Genomic DNA, 22,848 nt, shown 5'->3' on the forward strand with positions numbered 1-22,848 from the left:
AACAGATAAAGCATCGTAACCACCAAAAACTATATAAAAAAAGTTCCATTTATAAAGTAATTCTATATATAGCAACAATGTGGACATTTTGAAACAATTCCACATACGAAAACAGGTATAACAAAAAAAAAATAGTTCCACTACAGATGCAGACAAGTGGGATAGCTAAAGAAGAAAGTATTCAATTCATGTTGAAAAGACAATAGAGGTGACTGTCTAATCTCTAAGGGGGTTCCCAAAGGGTAGTTGCCACCACAATAAAGGCCCAGTTCCTGAGAATAAAGACCTCTTCACTGCGTAATGCGGTATGCAGATGTCCCTGAAAGCAGAAATGGTTAAGTTGGAATGATTTCCCCAGAAATCCCTTTAAAAGTGGTTAAGCTAGATTGCCTCAGCTAAGCTGTAACATGAGAGCTTATTTTCCCAGTGACTCACCACTTGCCCCTCGCTTGCGGAACATCTTTGTGCCAGGATGCTAAACCAAGGTGCGTGGATTTAGAGATTTTAATTTAGAGATGTGAAAGCAACAAGCCTGGGGCAGAAGGGATACCTGGGCTCATACCTCCACCTACAGTCCAAAGGGAGACATAACAGACTGAAGGAAGGAGAGGAGAAGGGAAGAAACCCCTACTAATCAAAACCACCAGAGCAGCCTTTACCAACCTAGTACCCTGCAGATGATTGTCAACCAAAACTTCCATCATTCCCAGGCTTAATGGAGATATGAGTCCCATTAAACTCAGCAAGGCTTGTTGTTGTTTAGTCGTTTAGTCGTGTCCGACTCTTCGTGACCCCCTGGACCAGAGCACGCCAGGCACTCCTGTCTTCCACTGCCTCCAACAGTTTGGTCAAACTCATGGTGGTAGCTTCGAGAACACTGTCCAACCATCTTGTCCTCTGTCGTCCCCTTCTCCTTGTGCCCTCCATCTTTCCCAACATCAGGGTCTTTTCCAGGGAGTCTTCTCTTCTCATGAGGTGGCCAAAGTCTTGGAGTCTCAGCTTCAGGATCTGTCCTTCCAGTGAGCACTCAGGGCTGATTTCCGTCAGAATGGATCGGTTTTATTTTTTTGCAGTCCATGGGACTCTCAAGAGTCTCCTCCAGCACCAGAATTCAAAAGCATCAATTCTTCGGCGATCAGCCTTCTTTATGGTCCAGCTCTCACTTCCATACATCACTACTGGGAAAACCATAGCTTTAACTATACGGACCTTTCTTGGCAAGGTGATGTCTCTGCTTTTTAAGATGCTGTCTAGGTTTGTCATTGCTTTTCTCCCAAGAAGCAGGCGTCTTTTAATTTTGTGGCTGCTGTCACCATCTGCAGTGATCATGGAGCCCAAGAAAGTAAAATCTCTCACTGCCTCCATTTCTCAGCAAGGCTTAGTCCTGAGCAAACATCACACTGTCTGGTCCCCCTCAGCTCCTGTGTTGTGTAACATCCTATCCGTTGAAGAACTCGAAAATTTGCCACACCTTTTGTGACGTTGTGGTTGGACCCAATGAAAGTATTGCTTAGCTGTTGATCTGGGGGGCTGGCTGATTGAAATTGGTTGGGGCCAAAGGTGCCCGTGAACAATTCAAATTGAAATGTGTTGCGTTGAATTATGGCATATTTCTACACATCTAGAGCAATAGTTACAAAACCGTCCCCCGCCCATGACTTGAAAATTGCCGAGGGTCTTGGTGGATCACTGAATGGCTTTCCTGGGTGTAGCAATTGTGCTGTGCTGGATGCTCTTGAGTTTTAATTGTATTGTCGCTGCTGCTTTTATTTCTGATTACAGATAGGTAGCCGTGTTGGTCTGCCATAGTCAAAACAAAAAAATTCCTTCCAGTAGCACCTTAAAGACCAACTAAGTCAGTTCTTGGTATGAGCTTTCGTGTGCATGCACACTTCTTCAGATACACTGCTGTGTATCTGAAGAAGTGTGCATGCACACGAAAGCTCATACCAAGAACTGACTTAGTTGGTCTTTAAGGTGCTACTGGAAGGAATTTTTTTATTTCTGAGTAAAGCTTCTGTCATGTACTGAAGTTCTCACCCTGGGCCAGCAGGGGGATACTGTAGATAGTTTTCACTCATGTCCACATATGCAAATAAGGGATTGAAAGTGACGTTCAGTGATTGGATAGTTACAGAAAGTGGTTACTGTTGCGTTGTAGTGGAGCTCTATCTAAGCAGGTTGGCTGAACCCTTCAGTTCAGTTCTGTTTTGGCCTGTGAATAAACAAGAGCTGTTTGAAGAATTGCTGTGTTGTCTGATACGTTCACCCACAACTTAACAACTTCCATACCAGGAGACTGGCCCTTATGAGGCGCTCAGCCGTCATTGTACTGGCCAAACAACTTTTTGGGGGGGGGAGAGGAAAAGGGAAATGTGAACTATTAGGCTTGCTTACTCTTTGCACATAGGTGCAAACTGTTTCTGCAACCTGCTCAAGTGTTTGCATGAAAGGGTGATGGTCAGATTTGGCCCTGCTGCTGTTTTTGGACTACAACTCCCACCATCCCTAGCTAATGGTCAGGGATGATGGGAATTGTAGTCCCAAAACAGCTGGAGGGCCAAGTTTGGCCATCACTGGTGTGTACAGTTCATTTGTCGGGTACAGACAAACTGCACACCTGCTGAACGTTATCTGTGAACCCACCAACTGCCAAGCGCCGTGGCGCCACTTAATAGCCAATTATATATATAAATGACTTAGTAACTGCAGTTGCGCACCGCAGACTTCTGTCACCCCTCAAACCACGTCCAGGGCAGCGCCGTCGACAAGACTGCCCGGAAATCATAAGCGCAACTTTGCGATTGAACCCCTTTGGTCTGCAGCCAAAGAGTGACACCAAAGGGCTGCGGGCTGGAGCGAACCCGCAGGCTAGTTCCGGATTCCGATCGGGGGAACCGAAGGATAACGGCACACCTCGGCCAACGTGGAGAAAGCAAATGGAGAGTCTAACCCCGATTTATATCGAGGATTTCTCCTCAATGCAGAAGCGTCAAAAGAGATCCGGAAGTGAGGGCGGCAGCTTTGGCCCTTTGCAAGTTCCTCTTTAAGGCCGCAAGCGCCTCCTGATGACGTTGATCGCTGCGACTTCCGGGGAGGCCGGAAGTGAGCGTGTGTGTGCGGAGACGGAAGAGCGGGAGGCGTGTGACGTCGCCGCGCCGTCAAGCGAGGAGTTTGTTGCCGCCGCCGCCGCCTCCTTCCCTCGCGTAGCTGCGCAGCGGCCTCCGGGCGAGATGGAGAGCGCCAGCCAGGGTAGGCCAAGGCAGGCCGGGCCGGGGAGAGGGCCGCCTCCGCCGCCTCGTCCCCCTGGGAAGGCCGCGCTGGGGCGGGAGGAGGCCAGGCCCCGGGGCGGGACGCATCCTGCCTCCGGCCCGCTCTCGGCTTCCTCCTGGGCGGCCCCGCCTCGGGCTGAAGGGGGGCGGCGGGTGGGGCGGGGCCTGGCAAGCGAGCGCATCCCTGCGTGTAGAAAGCTAGCCTGTCGGGGACGAGGCTTCTAGGCCATGGAAGTGGACAGAGCCCTGCATGGAGAAAGCTAGCATGTCGAGGGGAAGGTTTCCACACCGTATAAGCGAAGAGATTCCTGCATGTAGAAAGCTAGCCTGTCGGGGATGTGGCTTCTAGGCCATGTAAGTAGGCAGAGCCCTGCATGGAGAAAGCCAGCGTATCAAGGAGACGGATTCTAGGCTGTGTAAGTGGACAGATTCCTGCATGTAGAAAGCTAGCCTGTCGGGGATGTGGCTGCTAGGCCATGTAAGTAGGCAGAGCCCTGCATGGAGAAAGCTTAGTATGTGGAGGGGAAGGTTTCTACACTGTATAAGCGAAGCTTATAGGGCTAGGATTTTAGCCTGTGTTTTAGTAGGCAAAGCCCTGTACTGTACATATGTAGAAAGTATTGGGGCGAAGGCTTCCAAGCTAAGTGAAGGGATTCCTGCATGTAGAAAGCTAGGCTGTCAGGGACGAGGCTTCTAGGCCATGTAAATGGACAGAGCCCTGCATGGAGAAAGCTACTATGTCGAGGGGAAGGTTTCCACACCGTATAAGCAAAGAGATTCCTGCATGTAGATAGGTAACTTATAGGGATAGGATTTTAGCCCGTATGTAAGTAGGCAAAGCTTCTAGGCTATGTGAAGAGATTCCTGCATGTAGAAAGCTAGCCTGTCAGGGATGTGGCTTCTAGGCCATGTTAGTGGACAGAGCCCTGCATGGAGAAAGCTAGTATGTCGAGGGGAAGGTTTCTAGGTTGTGTAAGTGGACAGATTCCTGCATGTAGAAAGCTAGCCTGTCGGGGATGAGGCTTCTGGGCCATGGAAGTGGACAGAGCCCTGCATGAAGACAGCCAGCGTATCGGGGAGACGGTTTCTAGGCTGTGTAAGTGGACAGATTCCTGCATGTAGAAAGCTAGCCTGTCGGGGATATGGCTGCTAGGCCATGTAAGTAGGCAGAGCCCTGTATGTAGAAAGCCAGCGTATCGGGGAGACGGTTTCTAGGCTGTGTAAGTGGACAGATTCCTGCATGTAGAAAGGTGGTATATTGCGAAGAAGGCTTCTAGGCCAGCCTACTCTCTGACATTAGATTTCTATGGGCAGGGGTTTTGAAAACCACTTGAAGGTTTTGTTTTGTTTTGTTTTACAATTATGGAGTGTCTAAATTTTACAAAATGGGAAAAAAATGATTCTCTTTTTTCTTTCCCCCCACCCTTTTATTTGTATTGTGGAACAACGTGAGTTTCAGTGTGCAGGCTGGCAGGCATGTTATGTGGGAGCCTTCTCAGTGGCGGCCCCATGATTATGGGATACCTTTCCTGGTGCGAGCTTTTAAATGGGGATTGAGCATCTGTTTGTTTTTGGGGAGTGGCCTTTGAGAGCACATGCTGGGGTTTCAGCTGGCTGGAGAGTTTGTAAGGTCATAGCTGGTGCTGGTGTTTTTCCTATGCTGATTAGGGTGATTCTTGTAATGAACTATGTATTACTTTTAAGCTGGCAGGGAAGTTGTCTTAAGTAGCAGCTACCCTAAATATACCCCACAGCTTTATTACTACTATTACTATTATTTATTATTTATTGAATAAAAATAAGACCACCTCGAAGTTGAGAACTAGGCCTGGATCTGAATCCAGTGCAGCAGGAATGTTTGCTTTTGAGGTGGGTTGGGTTAGGGTGCGCCACATGGAGAGTGAGTGGGAAGGGGATTATTAAGAAAGGAAGGTGTTTACATGCAAGAGTTGTTTCTGTGTAGGCCCAGCTGAGGGAAGAAGTTGGTGGATCAGAGAGCTTATATAGGTCTCCTCTCCTCTTTTAATCCCTACCACAAGCCTGTGAGGTAGGTCAAGTTAGGAGGGCAACAGCTCGCCCAAGAACACTCAGTGGGGGTCGTGGCGGAGTGGGGATTTGAACCATAGCTGTCAACGTTTCCCTTTTTTTTAAAGGGAAATTCCATTATTCCGAATAGGATTCCTCCCAAGAAAAGGGAAAAGTTGACAGCTATGATTTGAACCTTGGTTGGATGGGCATGATGGTTGAATTTAGGTGGGCAGGGCATATAGATTGCTGAGTGATCATGGGAGTCAGGAAAGTAAAAATGTTAAGCTTTGTCTTTGAATTTGCGCTACCCCTTACGCAGGGAGCCCCAAGGATTTGATCGGGGGGGGGGGCTAGGTGGGGAGGACCTGCGGTGGAATTCCAGGAGGCTGAATGCAGAGCTCGAGAATCTGAGCTACCCACCATCCTTTTAAGTGGGTTAGCTTGAGATCAAAGAGCTATAGCTTTGAGCTTCAGTAGATTCCCTGCTTTCATTTTTCTTGAGCTTTGATGCTTACCAGCAAAGAATGAAAGCATACGGTCTGTGCGATTCTCCTCTGTTTTTCAAGCAGCTGCATTAATTTCTAACGTGCTTATGTAGGCTCTCGACTCCTGTCTGCTGTGAGCAGTAACACACAGTCGTGTGTGTAGTGATGCTTTGTTTGCTAAACCTAGCCTTTTGCCTGCTCCTTTGTGTCTTTGAAAGTGCATCTGCTGTCTTATCTGCAGGGCTTTTGAGGGGTAAAGACAGCAAGAGTACTTCTTTTTATGCTGAAAAGTGGGCAGATTGCAATTTCTAGAGCTGGGATGGGAGCCTGTGACCCTAGACCCAAACTTCTCATCTGCCCCTTGCAGTCTGGAGCGGATCTGGAGGGCCCCAGCTCAGGTGCCCCACCCCTGCCCTAGAGGCTGTCATCGCAATTGCCGAAGAGTAACGTAATTCAGCAGAATTGGAAAAACTCCTGGTGCTTGCCTTCGTGGGAAACGGTTAAGGCTTCGACAGCGAGGTCATATTGCATTAGCTTCATTTATTAATGTGTTGCACTTCCATCCCTCTAAGCAAGCAGCAACGTGATTTATAGCCTTGCAGCAAAACGATGAGGTAAGCTCGGCGTAGTGATAGCAACTTAGCAAGCTTCTCCTCCATGAACTTTGGAAGATAGTGTGGATTTCGGCTTTTTTGCCTTGTCTGTATCACACTTCCTCTACCCTGTCCCAAGCTCATGTTCAGCAAGCAACTAGAGGCCTTTCTGTTTACCCCACCCTTTGGGGCTCGGAGGAGCTCCTCTGCCAGTGACTATCAGCACTGAGGCAGCACGGCCACCAAATCCCTTGGCACACTTCCAGTATAGATTACAAGAAGCAAGGCAACCCATTGTGGTCTTAATAGGCCCACCCCCTTCGTTTTGCAGGGGGAATGAGAATAATAGGAGGATGTGTGCAGTATAGATGCGGTCTTCAGAATGCCAGTACAGTGGTACTTCGGGTTACATACGCTTCAGGTTACAGACTCCGCTAACCCAGAAATATTACCTCGGATTGAGAACAGAAATTGCGCAGCAGCGGCGGGAGGCCCCATTAGCTAAAGTGGTGCTTCAGGTTAAGAACAGTTTCAGGTTAAGAACGGACCTCCGGAATGAATTAAGTACTTAACCCGAGGTACCACTGTACTAGCGTTGGCTCCCTTATCAAGGGTATGGAAGGGGAAGGACAGTAGTTTATGGATCTGCCCTGAGCACAGAAGGTCCCAGGTTCAAATCCTGGCATCTCCAGGCAGGGCTGGCAGAGACCCCTTTCTGAAACTGGAGAGCTGCTGCCAGTCATTGTAGACAATACTAAGGTAGATGGCCTTGATAATAAAAAGGCAAATCCCTATGTATGCTCTGGCAGACCTGGGTTTGTTGCTGGGTTACTGTGCGAGGCAGCATTGAGTTACCTGCTCTCCCTGCAAGGAGAATGACAAGATTGCTAGATTGCCATTTCCGAGCGTGTCAGCTGGAGGGGAAGGGAAGAGGCCAGGTCTCCAGGGACAGCAGACGGCGCACAGTTGTTGTTGTGGATGCAGCTTGTGTGAAGCTGCTTCTCTGGAGCTCTTGAGAATGCAAATATGCTTCTGTGGGTCTCTTGCACAGGACCTGATTTAGAACAGTCTGTTCCTCTTTTCCCTCTTCTCCTTCGCCGTATAGAGGGGCGCCTGCAAGACTAACATGCTCTGCCTTTTAGCTGCTTATCCTTTCCCCCCTGGTTTGCTTCTTGTCCATGACAGATATCAACCTTAACTCTCCCAACAAAGGTCTGTTGTCGGATACTATGACAGATGTGCCTGTGGATAACACGAGTGCTGCCGCCACCGCTGCTCCTCCTGCAAGGGCCTCGGCCTACAATGGGCTCACAGAAGCGGAGGAAGAGGAGCTAAGGGCCGAGCTGGTCAAGGTAAAGGAGGCTGCCTTCACACTCTGCTTTTCTCCATGCTGTGCTCTGTTGCTGTGGTACAAGGGAGCCCAGATAATTCTTTCTCTGTAGCTCTAAAGAGCTCAGACTTAGAAAGCTCACAGAACAGAATTTCTTTTTTTTAAAAATAATTTTTATAAATTTTCATCATAAGAATACATATTACATCACATTTCAGCTTTAACAAATTTTTCACTTTTGGACTTCCTTCAGCCTCTCTGATAATCATCCAAATTAAATTTTTTGATTACACATTTCTTAAATCTGCTATTGCCTTTTAGTATACCCTTTGATACCTGTTTTTCTTTTTTGCAATATTTCTTCAACTTTTACAGAGCTTCTTTAAATGCCACCAACGTTATTTCTCTATCACTTATACCTTCCCAATACTCCACCAACTTTCCCCAGTCCTCGATAAACTTCTGGTCTTGTAGATATCTGATCTTTCCTGTCAATTTGTCAAGTTCTGCATAGTCCATCAGCTTCATTCTCCATTCCTCTAATGTTGGTACTTGTTCTTGTTTCCAATTCTGGGCCAGCACAGAACAGAATTTCTAAAGTGCCTGGTGTAACCTTGTAGTTCCCTCTTTTGTAGACATGTTCCTTCAGAGCAGTTTCCCCTCAAAACTGGGTCTCCAGCTGTTGTTGGACTACAACTCCCATCATCCTTAGCTAGCACCAGTGGTCAGGGATAATGGAAGTTGTAGTCCAACAGCAGCTGGAGACCCAAGTTTGAGTAAACACTGTTTTAGAGTCTTAGATAGTATTGTGGCATTTGAAGCCGCTACTGTGTGAACAGCCTGGGAATTCATCCTGGGAACATTACCTGGGAATTCAAATATCCCTTTAGTACATTTTTGTCTTGCCCTTCCTCTGAGAAGCTGAGGGTGACAGATGTGGTCTCCCCAATGTTTATCCTCAGAACAACTCTGTGAGTTGTTAGGGTGACACACTAGCCCAAGTCAAAACAAAACAAATTCCTTCCAGTAGCACCTTAAAGACCAACTCAGTCAGTTCTTGGTATGAGCTTTCGTGTGCATGCACACTTCTTCAGATACACACGTGTGCATGCACACGAAAGCTCATACCAAGAACTGACTTAGTTGGTCTTTAAGGTGCTACTGGAAGGAATTTGTTTTGTTTTGACTATGGCAGACCAACACGGCTACCTATCTGTACACTAGCCCAAGATTACCCAGTGAGTTTCATGGCTATCTCTCTGGGGATGTAAAACTCTCCCCATTCCAGTTCCAACACTGCACTGTTCTTTGGCAGTAGTTCTTCTCTGTAATACTGGTCTTGCTCATGGTTTTCTAAAACTGGGGCATGGTTTTCTAAAACTGGTTTTCAAACCCTGCTCCTTAGGAATCCTGTGGTTGCTTAGTAAAGAAAGGTGGCTGAATACTTTCCTTTAAAAAAAAAACACCTTTTCTTTCGCACATTCTAGGCGTGCACTTAGCTTCTGTGGGATAGTGTTAAAGCCTAGCATGCAGGGCACTGGCCAGACCTAAGCTGAGATGGTATGTCCTGAAACATGCCCAAAGAACCTTCTGCAACACACACAGTCCTTTGTAGACAAATGACTTCTGGATTTCTTTGAGGACCGGAAGCAAATCATTAATATGTCATGTTCACTGTTCACATATTGCAACACTTCGATATTTTCTCTTTCTCCTGATTGGGTTTCATACCACAAATTGGCCTGCATGTGAAACTTGACTGCAGAAACAGAGAGCTGTGTTCATACAAACACATCTATCAGGAATGCTTAAAGCTGATGTGCTGGGGAAACTCCCTAATCAATTATATTCTTTGTACAAAGGCTGGTATCACTTCTATTCAGTCTACTTTTTTTAAATCAGAAACTGCATGGTCTAAACTCACAAAAGTAAAATCACACGTCCATAATACTTAGGCAGTTAAGGAACAACCAATCTGTAGGAATTGGCCCTGAGTTCTTCACTCGTGTACACAAAGAGTGTTTGCAGAATCAGATCAAGGTCCAGCTAGTACTGTGTTCTGGCAAGAATCCCAGAAACCATCAGCTGTTAGGCGGCCCACTGTGGTCTACTTTCTGGCCATTTCTGCTCCAGAACAGCATTTCCCAAACTTGGGTATACAGCTGTTTTTGGACTACAAGTCCCATCATCCGTAGCTAGCAGGACCAGTCGTCAGGGATGATGGGAATTGTAATTCTAAAACAGCTGGAGACCCAAGTCAGGGAACAGTGCTCTAGATAAATAATCTTCAGTCTTCTGGGGAGCTACCTTTAGCCCGACCTACTTCTTAATTTTGCGAAGTATTTGTATGTTGGTAGCACTACTGCTGCCTCACACGTTACAACAGGCTACAACCCAGTTGTGACCGCAGCCTACTAGTTGGTCCCTTACCTTTCCCGCCCCGATCTGGCCACAGTGATCCATGCGACGGTCACCTCCAGGCTTAACTACTGTAATTTGCTCTACGCGGGACTGCCCTTGAAGCTGTCCCAGAAACTCTAGTAAGTGCAGAATGCTGCAGCGAGGCTCCTCACAGGGTCTCTGCCATGGGAGCATATTCACCCAGTGCTTTTCCAGCTGCACTGGCTCCCGGTGGAGTACAGGGTCAGATTTAAGGTGCTGGTTTTGACCTTCACGGCTTAGGACCCTCGTACCTACAGGATCACCTCTCCCGGTATGCCCCACGGAGGACCTTAAGGTCCATAAATAGCAACAGCCTAGAGGTCCCGGGCCTTAAGGAACTTAGATTAGCTTCAACCGGAGCCAGGGCCTTCTCAACACTGGCTCCGGCCTGGTGGAATGCTCTGTCTCATGAGACCAGGGCCCTGCGGGATCTGATTTCTTTCCGCAGGGCCTGTAAGACAGATTTGTTCTGCCTGGCCTTTGGCTTGGAATCAACTTGATCCCCTCCCCCTCTTTCTTTTTCCTTTCTCCTGTGAAGAGGCTGCATCCTAATGTTTTAATGTTGTATTTTAATCTTGTTTTTTAAATTGTATTTTAATCAACTTGTTTTTATTATTGGTTGTTAGCCGCCCTGAGCCCGGTCTTGGCTGGGGAGGGCGGGGTATAAAAAAAAATTTATTTGTTTATTATTATTAGTTGCAGAACAAAGCTTAAGCTGTTTAGCGCAATAAGCAGTTATGTTGATTAATTCGTTTAAAATGCTTTTTGGTCCATGTCTTGCTTGCCTCTTCTCTTGGAGGCCAGGACGTCACGGCTCACCTTCCATGCTGAACCGTTAAGTACCTGCCCCTGCTACACTCGGGTCTCTAACCCAGATACCTCTCCCATTTTTTTCGCAGGTGGAAGAGGAGATAGGCACCCTGCGCCAGGTATTGGCTGCCAAAGAGAGACACTGCGGGGAGCTGAAGAGAAAGCTGGGCCTGACCCCCTTGGATGGCCTGAAGCAAAACCTCTCAAAGAGCTGGCATGATGTCCAGGTCTCTACCGCGTAGGTGTTGCCTAGGGTGATTTTTCCACTGTAACCTGCAGAATTAGACGTAGTGTTCTATTGGGGCTTGCTCCAACAGGAAAAAGAAGGCCTTCTCCACCTAGCATGAGTCCTGTCTATGAGCTTTTATCCTTTGAGATCCTGAAGCAGTAAATCTTCCTTTACCAAAGCAGTGGGGGACCTCTGGTCCAGGAGACTTAATCCCCAAACCACAGCCACAACCGACAACACACGTGGCAGGGCTGCCAGTGCACAGCCTTAAAGTGCTCCCAGTTGTGTATTGGCAAGGGAGGCTTGCTACCACCGCCGATCAGTAGGGCTGGCCAGCTGGGATTGGCTGCATAGAGGGGTTGGCAAAGAGCCGTGGAGCTCTTTGTAATCTCCTTGCTCCTGCCCAAGAGGCCCTGCTCAGTTCTTCAAAGGACTGACCACCAGCTGATCGGCAGCACTCCAAAGCACCACGCAAGGCTCCTTGCGTGGCCTGCCCAGCGCTCTGAAGCCGCAACAGTTGTTGGAACGTCAGAGCGTCCCCTCACCTGACCCCATGCCCACCTCTCAGATCTGAGCCATGAAGGGTAGGGGAGATAAGGATCTGGCTCCAACAGCCAGAACCACTTCTTCATACTTGCTTTACAGGGAAGGAGACTTGAAGGATGCCTACATGGAGCTCCCATTGCCAGTTACGTCATGTAGAGGGTGCCCGTTAGGCGACTGAGCACCCATCTTGTTTGTGATGGTGGTGGAATCATAGAATTGAAGACTTGGAAGGGACCCTGAGGGTCATCCAGTCCAACCCCCTGCAACGCAGGAATATGCAGCTGTCCCATACGGGGATCGAGCCTGCAACCTTGGCGTTATCAGCACCACACTCTAACCAACTGAGCAATCTAGGCTTGGTGCTTCTTTGGATCACAGTCTGGGCTTCTAATTGCCTTGTTAAGTCAAAACCCTCTGCTTGCCTGAGGAACAGCTGTAGCAGCTTTGCAGTGCACACCCCAATCCATTCATGCCATGCAACACCTTTAATTTAATTTTATAATTCCAAATCACAAGCTCTTCCCAAAGGCATCTGAGGAACTGTATGCATATATCAGAGCTACAAATACGCTTTAGCTCCCCATCCCAGGATGCTGTGAATGTCGCACACTTCTTCATTTTTTCTCTGACAGGAGTGTTGCCAAGACCCATCTCTCAGGCTGGGTCAATATTTCATCACCTGCCTCTTGGCTGTTGGGTTTTCTTCTCCTCTCTTGAAACCATTCTGACCCCAGCTTACAAAAGTGTGATTGACCCCCAGGTTTTTGTTTCTAGTTATATGAAAACCTCTGAGAAACTTGGAGAGTGGAATGAGAAACTGACCCGATCGGACCTGTGAGTTCCTCTCCCGCCTTACAAGCACCAACTCCCTCTTCCTTGCTCTTCTCCTCTGACTCATTCTACCCCTTCACTTTGGTCCCAGAGGAAGCTGGCTGTGTGCTTGGGATGTTGGAGGAGCAACTTCTGGGCCTTTCGCTTATTAACGTCAAGACTCCATTCTTTTGCCCATAAACATTTCTTGTCCCCGTTCAAGATTAAGCTCATCTTGCTGGCTTCCGTGACATTTCCTTGCATAGGGAAAGGAAAATTCCAATCAGTTACCAGGCCACATTGAAACATTGCAGAAGTCCAGCTGGGAATTGGCTACATTAATTTAGCATCACTCCTGTACATGGCAAAAAGGAGGTTTTCCCATTTCAGATTCTGATGCTCACATGCAGACCAAGGACAAAGGAGAGCGGGAAATGTGAAGGCTGAGTGTTAGCAAATGTTGTTTCGTAGCTTTTGGTTTTAGCTTTCGGCTGGAACCATTGGGTGGTAAAAGTTTTACGCAGAGTAGGCTCGTTAAAATTAATGACTAAGTAAGGTGGCGCTGTGCGTTAAACCACAGAGCTTATTGAGCTGGAAGGTCGGCGGTTGAATCCCCGTGATGGGGTGAGCTCCAGTTGCTCGGTCCCATCTCCTGCCAACCTAGCAGTTCAAAAGCACATCAAAGTGCAAGTAGATAAATAGGTACCACTCTGGCGGGAAGGTAAACGGCGTTTCTGTGCGCTGCTCTGGTTCGCCAGAAGCGGCTTAGTTATGCTGGCCACATGACCCGGAAGCTGTACGCCGGCTCCCTCGGCCAAGAAAGCAAGATGAGCGCCGCAACCCCAGAGTCGTCCGCGACTGGACCTAATGGTCAGGGGTCCCTTTACCTTTAAGGTCTATTACTTTCAGTGACTATGCTCTGAATTAAACTTCGTTGAATATCTGTATGTTCCATGGCTACAAAGTGGTGCTGAAAGGGGGAGATCAACAGTGGGAAAGGATGCTCAACTCTTGCCCATTACTTTCCCCCTGCAAACACTTGCGGGCAGCAGAGAAGGGTTCTTCACCCTGGCTCACTGCTTCTTCACTGGGGACCTCTTCTTCTGGAGGCTGCTTTGCAAAGGAGAAATGGTGCCTTGGGTTTCACTATGTGAGGTGGCCACAGAAGGCATCGTTCCTTCATTGGGGGGTGAGAGAGGTGACGGCAGCAGCATCAGCATCTTGCCCTTCCAGGTGCAAGAGGCAGCAAAGGGGGATGGATGTGGCTGTGGGAGACCTTCAAGCTGATAGACCTGCAGTGTTGCTCTGTGCATCTCTGCTCAAAGGTCCCACCGAGTTCAGTGCTGCTCACTGCTGAGGAAGCACGCCTAGAAATGTATTCAGGGTTTAGTTCTAGGCCAGGATGGAGCAACTTTGAACATGGCTGTGCTGCAGCCTCCTGGCTGGCTTGAGATTTGGGCCGAGGCTGCCTGATGTGGTGTTGCTGAGGTGTGGGGGGGAGCTGTGTCCATATGGTCGACTGCGTGCATGCCTGTATATGTAGGTCTGCATGCTGGCACATGACCACCCTTGCCTGAATTAATGGATGAGAATCTCTCCCCTCCCCGTGCCTAGTGCAGAAATCCAAATAAGCTGGTGGAGTTGGGGCAGGACACACTGTCGCTCCTTGGACAGCCCCTTTGAGCGAAAGTCAGGGTAGTAGTGATTCTTTCAGGCTTACTTACTTTACAAGCCTGACAATTCAGCTTAAAGCTGGCAGCCTTGCCCACTAGAACTCTTTTTGACCCAAATTATTTGTCTCGGCTTGTATTTTTCTTTACATTTTGGACTGGACTAGGTAGTTATAGCCAGCCAGCTAACTATTAAACAGGCACTTTCCTCCCCAGTGCAGAAAAAAATTTCAAAAAGCCAAATCTTAATTTTATTTCATTTATACACTGCTTGATTGTAAAACGCCCCCTCCCCGCAAGAAAAAACCTCAAAGCGGTTTCTGAAGACTGGGTGTTAATAGGCTGCTATAGCACTTGTATTTATAGAATCCTGGGCTTAGTGTGACCTTGTTTTAAGACGCTCAATTATGTCTTCACTCTTTATTTTCCCACGTGCTGCAGTGCATCTAACTGCAAATGGTAGCCCAAGCCATAGGCAACAGTGAGACACATTCTCTCTCCCCCCCCCCAAAATCTAGCCTTTCAGATTGATTTTTCCGCAGGGGAGGCATAGAAATAAATGTTTGAAATGGCAGTTTAAAACCTGCCTTCCACCACTCTCTGCACTGCAGCAGCCTTGCAGCCTTTTAAACTTAATTGCACTTTAAAACAAAGCACCTGGCAAATGTTAAGTCGCGTAAAGGTATGTGTGGCAATTTCTTTGAGACGCAGCTGCCTCAACCAAACCATAGTGGGAGAGGGAGAGGCTGGTTAAAGTAGCCTTGGGGTTGCTGGCGTGTCTGCCTTTGCCAAAGGAAGGAAGAAGAACGGTTGCTGTTTTGATGCACCCCCCTGAACACCCAGCGTAAACTCTTGTGCTTGAATCCTGCCTTGCTGGTTCCCAATTGGGGCATCTGGCTGCCCGCTGTGAGGACAGGATTCTGGATTAGGTGAGCCGTGGGCCTGATCCTGCAGGGATGGGCTCTGTTTTAATCTAACAGCAGCAAAGTAGGACTGCTAAGTCTAGGGTGCCTCTGCCCTCCGCAAGCATGAAAAGGAAGGAGCTGTAACATCTGAACATTTTATTTATTTAAGACTGCGTGTCTTCGATGGTTCGCCCCGAGAGCAGGAAGGAATCTGACCTCGAAATAACACAAACTAGGGAGGAATAAATACAAAAGCTTGAAGGAATAGTGATGACTTTGTTACAGCCCTTGTGGTTTGGAGTGCTGTGGAAGAAAGGTTTTGGCCCCTTCTCTAACTTCCGTTGTATTTATAGATATGTTTCGGCCAGCAGCACCCTGGAGGACTGGAATGAGAAATTAACCCAATCAGAAGCGTGAGTGTCTTAACCTTCAGCCTAAAGCACGTTCCCTTATTCCAATAGCATCCTGCAACTAACAGTTCCTTCCCTGCACTAACTGCCTTCCTGCTTGGTCTCCATTCTCTAAACGCTGATTGTTTTGCTGACTAATTAGGGATAGTGGGAGAAGGATGACTTAGACTCTGCTGCTTACTGTGTGGCAGCTTTCTCTATGATCCCATGAACTTATCTGTGATATCCTTGCCACCCTGACATTTGCCCATTGCTCTTTGGCAGTAAACACCTTCGCCTGCTTCTGCGCTTCCTTTGGATAGGCCTCGTTCAGGCTAATGCGCAGTTTAAGCTTGCCGATGATTATTGCTTGTGGACTGCGGTTCTGCGGGAGTGCAAAATGTAATGCAGAATGTAATAGTGGGACCAGAATCCTGAAGTTCTCTTCTTTTAATTAATTTTTCTAAATGCATGAATTCTAGCCCTTAGGGGTGTAAAAAAAAGTTTGAAAGTATGTGGGCAGCATTTCTGAAATTTCAGCAGCCAGAGAACTTCAGTGACTGTACCCCATCCATGAATAGCAAAGCAGAATAAATCATGCAAACGAGGAAAAAGAACCCACAGTATACTGCAAAGGGAGAAATGGTTGCAAAAGGCATAGTTTTGCAAGTCGTAGAATGCATTTTTTCTTGGTGGAGAATTTAGATGGTAAGGGAATGGAGTTTTATTATTTTTTTAAAGGTTTTGTATTCAGTCCGCTCACAGGGCCTTGCAGTGAACCCAACCAAGCACACTAATGCTCCTGTGTGAAGCATTACTGCATATAAATTAAAGCGAGCTTAAGAAAGGTGCATTTTGTAGCCCTTAGATGGGGGTTCTGGAGAACTGTAGATTCCCAATCCTAGTTTCAACAGGAGGGCAGTGCAACAATTTCCTTTGGTTCACCTTATGTCTAGGAAACTTCTGGTTATAGTCCTTATATGATCTTACCATAATCAGCATATTTCTTCTGATGTCCCCAGGAGCCACTTTTTAAGGAAATAAGAGCCAGCTTCCATAATTCCTAACTGCAAGCATGTGTGTCTCTCCCCATTGAGAGCATCTTATCCCCATTGAAATAAGTGGAAATAATAGAAGAACCCTGTGACTCGTGATTGTTTCCCGTTCAATTCAGTGGAGCTGATGAGGGAGGAAGAGTCCCTGTTGACTTGAATTCAGAGAAGCTGAGGCTGGAATGGAATGCATTTCTGCTTGCACACATGTGAGGGGTGGGTGGGTGGGTTACTGGTTTCCAGTCCTGCTGCAGCACTTCATTCATTGAATGCCACTCTGAAGGATCTCCCAGTCCTCTGGAGTGGCTTTATAGGGAGGATAGGACTGCATCAGAAATAAGGAACTGGGAAAGGCCTATTCTGCGAGAAGATCCTTTGGATTTACAGTCATACCTCAGAAGTCAAACACCTTGGGACTCGAATGTTTTGGCTTCCAAACGCCGCAAACCCAGAAGTGAGTGTTCCAGTTTGCAAACATTATTTGGAACCCGAGCGCCCGACGCGGCGTCCGACTGGCTGCAGGAGCTTCCTGCAGCTCATCAGATGCCATGCCTTGGTTTCCGAACATTTTGGAAGTCGAATGGACTTCTGGAACGGATTCTGTTCGACTTCGGAGGTACGACTGTATAGTACTTGGCCTTAGTGACTTGTTTGTGGAGCTTGACCCTTCCTCCCCACTCCCCATTCCCCACAACACTTGTCTGCTTTTGGAGTATTTTATTGTTTAACTCATTGCCTCTCAGTGCTACCTGCCCTTTTTCCCTGTTACAATTTTGGCTGACTAGGGGGAAATTCTGAGAGAGGAACTTGACCTTCATTAAACTGAGATTAAGTGCTACCTGCTTTCTCCCACGAAAGTGTATAGTTACCTTGCTATGCATTGACAAACCCCAGCAGCTACTTTGAGTTAACAGAAAGCCATTTTCTTTGGTGGGGTTTAATCAGAGTTTGTCCTGAGTTTAATCTGAGTGGAAACCCCCTAGCAAAGCAGGAAGTTTTGCAAACTTCAGCTTCCTGAAAACTTCAGCAGGAAGTCAACTTTGGTGGAAAGTTTCCGGAGTTGAATTTTTAAACACCTCTAGTCATGCTATAAGGACGAGGGCGGCGCTGTTGGCTAGACCACTGAGCCTCTTGGGCTTGCCAATCAGAAGGTCGGCAGTTCAAATTCCCGCAATGGGGTGAGCTCCCGTTGCTCAGTCCCTGCTGCTGCCGCCAACCTAGCAGTTTGAAAGCACGCCAAAAGTGCAAGTAGATAAATAGGTGCGCTGCTCTGGTTCGCCAGAAGCGTCTTAGTCATGCTGGCCACATGACCTGGAAAAACTGTCTGCGGACAAACACCAGCTCCCTCGGCCTGTAAAGTGAGATGAGCGCCGCAACCCCAGAGTCATTTGCGACTGGACTTATCTGTCAGGGGTCCTTTACCTTTTACCTTTTTTTAGTCATGCTATGCTAGCCTTCCTTTTCAGGCTTTCGTTAAGTACCAATGCTTCACTGAATTCGGTGACAAATGACTAGAAGTGTGGAGGTGTTCACCAGCCTTCCCCAACCCAGTGCCCTCCAGATGTTTCATACTGTAGCTTCCATCAGCCCCAGCTAGCACAGATCTGAAGCTGAAGAGATCTTTGGTTCAAAATATTTGGAAGGCATTGGCTTGTGGAAGGCTGTGTATTAGGGTAAAGGTAAAGGTAAAGGGACCCCGACCATTAGGTCCAGTCGTGACCGACTCTGGGGTTATGGTGCTCATCTTGCTTAATTGGCTGAGGGAGCCGGCGTACAGCTTCTGGGTCATGTGGCCAGCATGACTAAGCCACTTCTGGCGAACCAGAGCAGCGCACGGAAACACCGTTTACCTTCCCACCAGAGCGGTACCTATTTATCTACTTGCACTTTGATGTGCTTTTGAACTTCTAGGTTGGCAGGAGCAGGGACCGAGGAACGGGAGCTCACCCTGTCGCGGGGATTCGAACCGCCGACCTTCTGATCAGCAAGCCCTAGGCTCTGTGGTTTAACCCACAGTGCATTGCAAGGCAAATATCTCTTCCCTATATTTCTAGGAAACTTCAGCTTCTGCTAAGACAGCTGCGGCTGCAGGGAAGGCACAAAGAAAGACAGGATGGGTTTTTGGGAGGCCTCAGCTGAATAAGCAGTATTATTCCAGAGCGGTATGAGCAAATACACAAGCTTTCTTGTCAGCACAGGAAGCAAAATGTGGCTTCTGGGACGCATAGGCTAGAAGCAGATTTTGTACAGTGCTTAAGGAGCTTCTGTGTTGCATGTCTGAGCCAGACAGAGAGAGAGTGTGTGTTTGAAACCATGCTGGGGCTTAGGGTTAGCGTTAAAAAAACCCTAATGTTTGAGTAATACAGAGACCGGATGCTGCTAGCCTACCCCTTCAGATGATTATACCCCCCGTTTGGGGGGACAATTGGTTAGGAACTTGTTGGACTGTAATCAGGGGGTGCTTTTGGTGTCAGGGTGAATAATAGGTACAGCTACATGACAGCTGGTCTTGCTAAGTCGTCCCCAGCCGACCCTTGCAGTATCTTAACACCTAATGTAGGGCAGGAGAATGCTGAAGAAGACAAATGACATTCACGTGCCCTTTTAAACAACTGAGGAGCAATACCTGGGATAGCTGCAGCCATGTTTAATGAAACTGGCAATACTTTAAACAAAGAAGCAAGTAAAATGGCCTTGGCCCTTGAGGATGCAGCTGTGGCTCACATCTCAGACCCTCTACATAGAAAATCGGGGTGGGTCTAGCCTTCTTGGCAGGTTTGTTTTCAACGGGTGTGTTCCTACTGGAGCACTACTTTTAGCTATTAAGCTTCAAAGTGAGGACCCACCTGTAAATCTAAAGTAGCCCAGGTTACACACAAGAATTGCCAGCCTCAATGAGAACTGGGCACCTTTGGGAAGAAGGCTGCAGTGCAGATTTAATAATTAGATAATAAATAATTTTTCAGAGGAAGGAATCGCAGGCCCGGGTTCACGGGCGAGAACAAGTCTTGCCTCTCCATGGAGCACAGTCTGAGCTTTCTCTCCAGCTTGGCTCTGATACTAGAAGTGATCTTAGCTAGCACACGAGAGCCCGGGGCAGTGAGTTTGAGGATTCACTGTGCAACAGCTTACTTCGTTAGGATATGGAATATACTCACCACCAGCGATGGCTGTTTGTATACAAAAAAATGCTATCCTAATTAATGGCAATGCGAATAGCCTTATCTTGTACGTGGCTGATGAGGGACAAGTCCCACTGAGTTTAGGTTGCTATTGCATGCAGAATTCCAGCTTTAACTATCAGGGGAAGAGTTTAAAAGGTGCTTGGCTGTAATCTGTTCCCTCTGTGCACTGATTTTTTTCTGGGGATGTTAGTGGCTTGCTCAGTAGGGACTGAAATACTGTGTTTAGAACTAAAACATAAAGACTGTGCCATCTGAGTCTTTGGATTGATGGCAGAAAACTGTCCCAGAAATGGGTACTTCAATTCTTTGGAGTGTGTTGCTATTGTCCCTGTTTTAAAATAGCAATGTTAATGGTAACTGATGGGAAACATTTTCCTTACATAGCAGAAGCAAGGCTGATTCTTTTCTGAATTAACTTGTCACTGTTAACTGTTCCTTCTAAATTTCTAATGCTGTCGCCAGCTGAAAGCTTTTTTTGCGGGGGCGATGGGGGCTGCTTTGTAATTTCTGGGTAGATGAGAAATCCTCTTTTTTTAATATGGGCGCAAGGGAAAAGCCGGGGGTTGTAAGGAGAACGAATGGCCCAAATGCAATTTGACCGACTTGCAGTGAGAAAACGCTTCTAGCCCTGTGCAGTGAGATTTTATTTTTTAAAAATCAGCACTGTTAGTAAAGGCATATGTTAAAGAAACAACTTCGCTGCTTCTGTGCAAAAAGGCTTTAAATCCATCATTGCACTGGGAACCAGCTGAACAGCTTTCCAGCCATTCTCACTTATTCATTGAAGTCTTTTAGTTTCAGTAAATGCCTCTGAAGATGTGTGCCAGTGTCACTTACAGCTGCGTATGCCCTGTTTTAACCACAGCTGCATGGTGCTTAGGAATGAAGATGGATGACCCTCAAGTGATGCTTGCGCACAATGAGACCCTGGTCAGAAGTGCCGCTGTCTCCCTTATCCACAAGAGCCCTGTTTGCCAGACACCAGCTGCCTTTTCCCCTAGCGCCGCATCGTCCTTCCTTAATTGCCGTCTTCAGCTGCTAACAAGCCTTGTTTTTCTTGCCTAGCTACAAGAAGACGCAGGAAACTCTCTCGCAGGCAGGGCAGAAGACTTCGGCTGCCCTTTCCAACGTGGGTTCTGTGATCAGCCGGAAGCTTGGAGACATGAGGTAATTTTTGCGCTATATTTGCTTCAAAGGGAAAGGAAGTTGAGTATTTCTCCCAGTGCAACAGTAGCAATCAGTATCTAACAGCCCTGGTATTATTAACTGGTTCCAGTTACAGGGGCGAGAGGTGCCGAATGTTTGACTGCCTGTTTCACTTACATTTTCTCTGAAGCCAAGAATGGCCTTTCCTTGGTGGCCTCTCCTTAAAAAAATAAAATAATAATGCCCTATTGATATCTGATAAAAGCAATGTTCCCCTTAGTTCTGAGGAATTTGCAGTTAGTGTTATTTTAGAAGCAGGTCCCCCACCGCCAGACGCTATAATGTAACATAAACTGATCTTTTAAACAAATTCTTTGATTTCTTTTCTTTTTTGCTTCACTGCTTTTCTGAGATGAAAAACTACAGAGGATTTTTTTGATTTCTATAATGTCCGTTGCCTACACATGTGCTTGTGTAATACTACTACAGTATAAGGAACAAAGTTTAGAACTTGTGTCCAGAACTTAATAACACTTGTTTGGCGTAGATTTCTCTGCTTGTTACACACCTAATGTTTTATAAGCTTGATTATTTAAGTGGTCAGTTGGGGGGACGACCCATTTAACCCATTAGATGGTCTAATCCTGTTTGTTCATGGGTTCAGTGAGAACTTGGGTTGTGGACTTACCCCTCCCCTCTTGGGAGTGCAGCAAGACCAGTACCAAAAACTTCATTGCTGGTTAACTCTTGTTTAGTGTTGTATTTATGTACTTAAGCCTAGAATTTTTGTGTGTGTGTGTGTAATATTGAATTTATTCTCTGTTTGCCAAATTGGTTTAGGCTTTTTTATTTATTTACTGACATGTTCTATATTTTGCATATTTGTATTTCAAAGGCTCTATATTTTGATGTTTGCTGTAAGCCAGTTTGGGCAATCTCATTGTGAAAAAGCGGCCTATAAGTAAACAATCAAAACATCCCCTAAATGTTTAGACTTTCACTAGAGTTCAGCTCTGTTGCAAATTGTCTATGTGCTCCAAACTTTGGTAGCCTGCAATCAGGTGATAGTTGTGTAGGGTTTGTTGAAGGATGCAGTTTCTGGTTTGGAAACTCATTCAGCCTTCATCTTAAACTGAACTGGTGGTAGTCTAAATACAGGGCTAAAAGCTGACTAGAAGCCTAACACTACATTTCCCCATGAAGACACATGAAGTCTTATTTAAATGCTGTATGCCCATTTAATGCACCACTAGCATTAACTTACAACAAGTGAAGTTGCCACTTTAGTTTGGTCAAGAGAATATGGAAGTTATCCAAGGTTCACAGGGTAGGTTCACACTTATTTATGAAATACAGGACAGCAAATGATTCCCCTTCAATCCTTACGCTTTGAGAATTTTTATAAATGCAAGCTGTGTTGTGCTACACTATATTGTATACATCAACTGCTTAATGTGTTAATAGTACTTAACGTAGAATTGAGCCCTTGTATTCACTGCAACATTGATTCTTCTCAGACATTCTCCTTTCCCTCTCTGGCTGGGAATATCTGGGTGGTAAGCGCTTGATATAAACTCTGATCACATAATAGCACTTTCAGGACTATTGCCACCTCTAGTACATTGTGGTTATGTGTGTATTTGTGTGTGTGTTGTTCTTCGAGTTAGCAGATAGCACCGTTTTCTTACCAAAAGCAACATGCTTGCTTAAATGTCCCAGAGAATTATTTCATAAATGCGTTGGTCTTGATAACATTTTCCTGGAACTGATACAGCTTGCAAACAAAACCCATGCCTCCCCCCCCCCAAGGTTATTAAGAACCTAGTTTGCTATTTTAGTTTTGCATGGTCGACTTCCTGAAATTCACAAATTTCAACGTGGCATCTACAGTGTGAATAGCAAAGACATTGATTAGGTCTCTCTCTGTGTGTTTTAAAGAAGCATTTCAATGTTCAT

At 46.7% G+C, this 22,848-nt stretch overlaps 1 protein-coding gene across 13 annotated transcripts in view; it reads left to right on the forward strand.

Moving 5' to 3' along the window:
* TPD52L2 (TPD52 like 2) overlaps positions 1–22,848 on the forward strand; it is a 47,512-nt gene that overhangs the window by 13,099 nt on the left and 11,565 nt on the right. For 2 of the 13 annotated variants that reach the window (XM_081868049.1, XM_081868059.1), the window contains exons 1-6: positions 3,054–3,252; positions 7,564–7,730; positions 11,050–11,198; positions 12,510–12,569; positions 15,474–15,533; positions 20,812–20,913. In XM_081868049.1, coding sequence (XP_081724175.1) covers positions 3,069–3,252; positions 7,564–7,730; positions 11,050–11,198; positions 12,510–12,569; positions 15,474–15,533; positions 20,812–20,913 — 722 coding nt within the window. In that variant the 5' untranslated portion in view covers positions 3,054–3,068. Of the gene's footprint in view, positions 1–3,053; positions 3,253–5,229; positions 5,320–7,563; positions 7,731–11,049; positions 11,199–12,509; positions 12,570–15,473; positions 15,534–20,811; positions 20,914–22,848 lie in introns of those variants that run through there. The other 11 variants (XM_081868058.1, XM_081868051.1, XM_081868057.1 and 8 more) reach the window with 8 other exon arrangements.

This window comes from Podarcis erhardii (genome assembly GCF_964252035.2).
Source record: "Podarcis erhardii genome assembly, chromosome: 6".
In the NCBI taxonomy this organism is placed as follows: domain Eukaryota; kingdom Metazoa; phylum Chordata; class Lepidosauria; order Squamata; family Lacertidae; genus Podarcis; species Podarcis erhardii.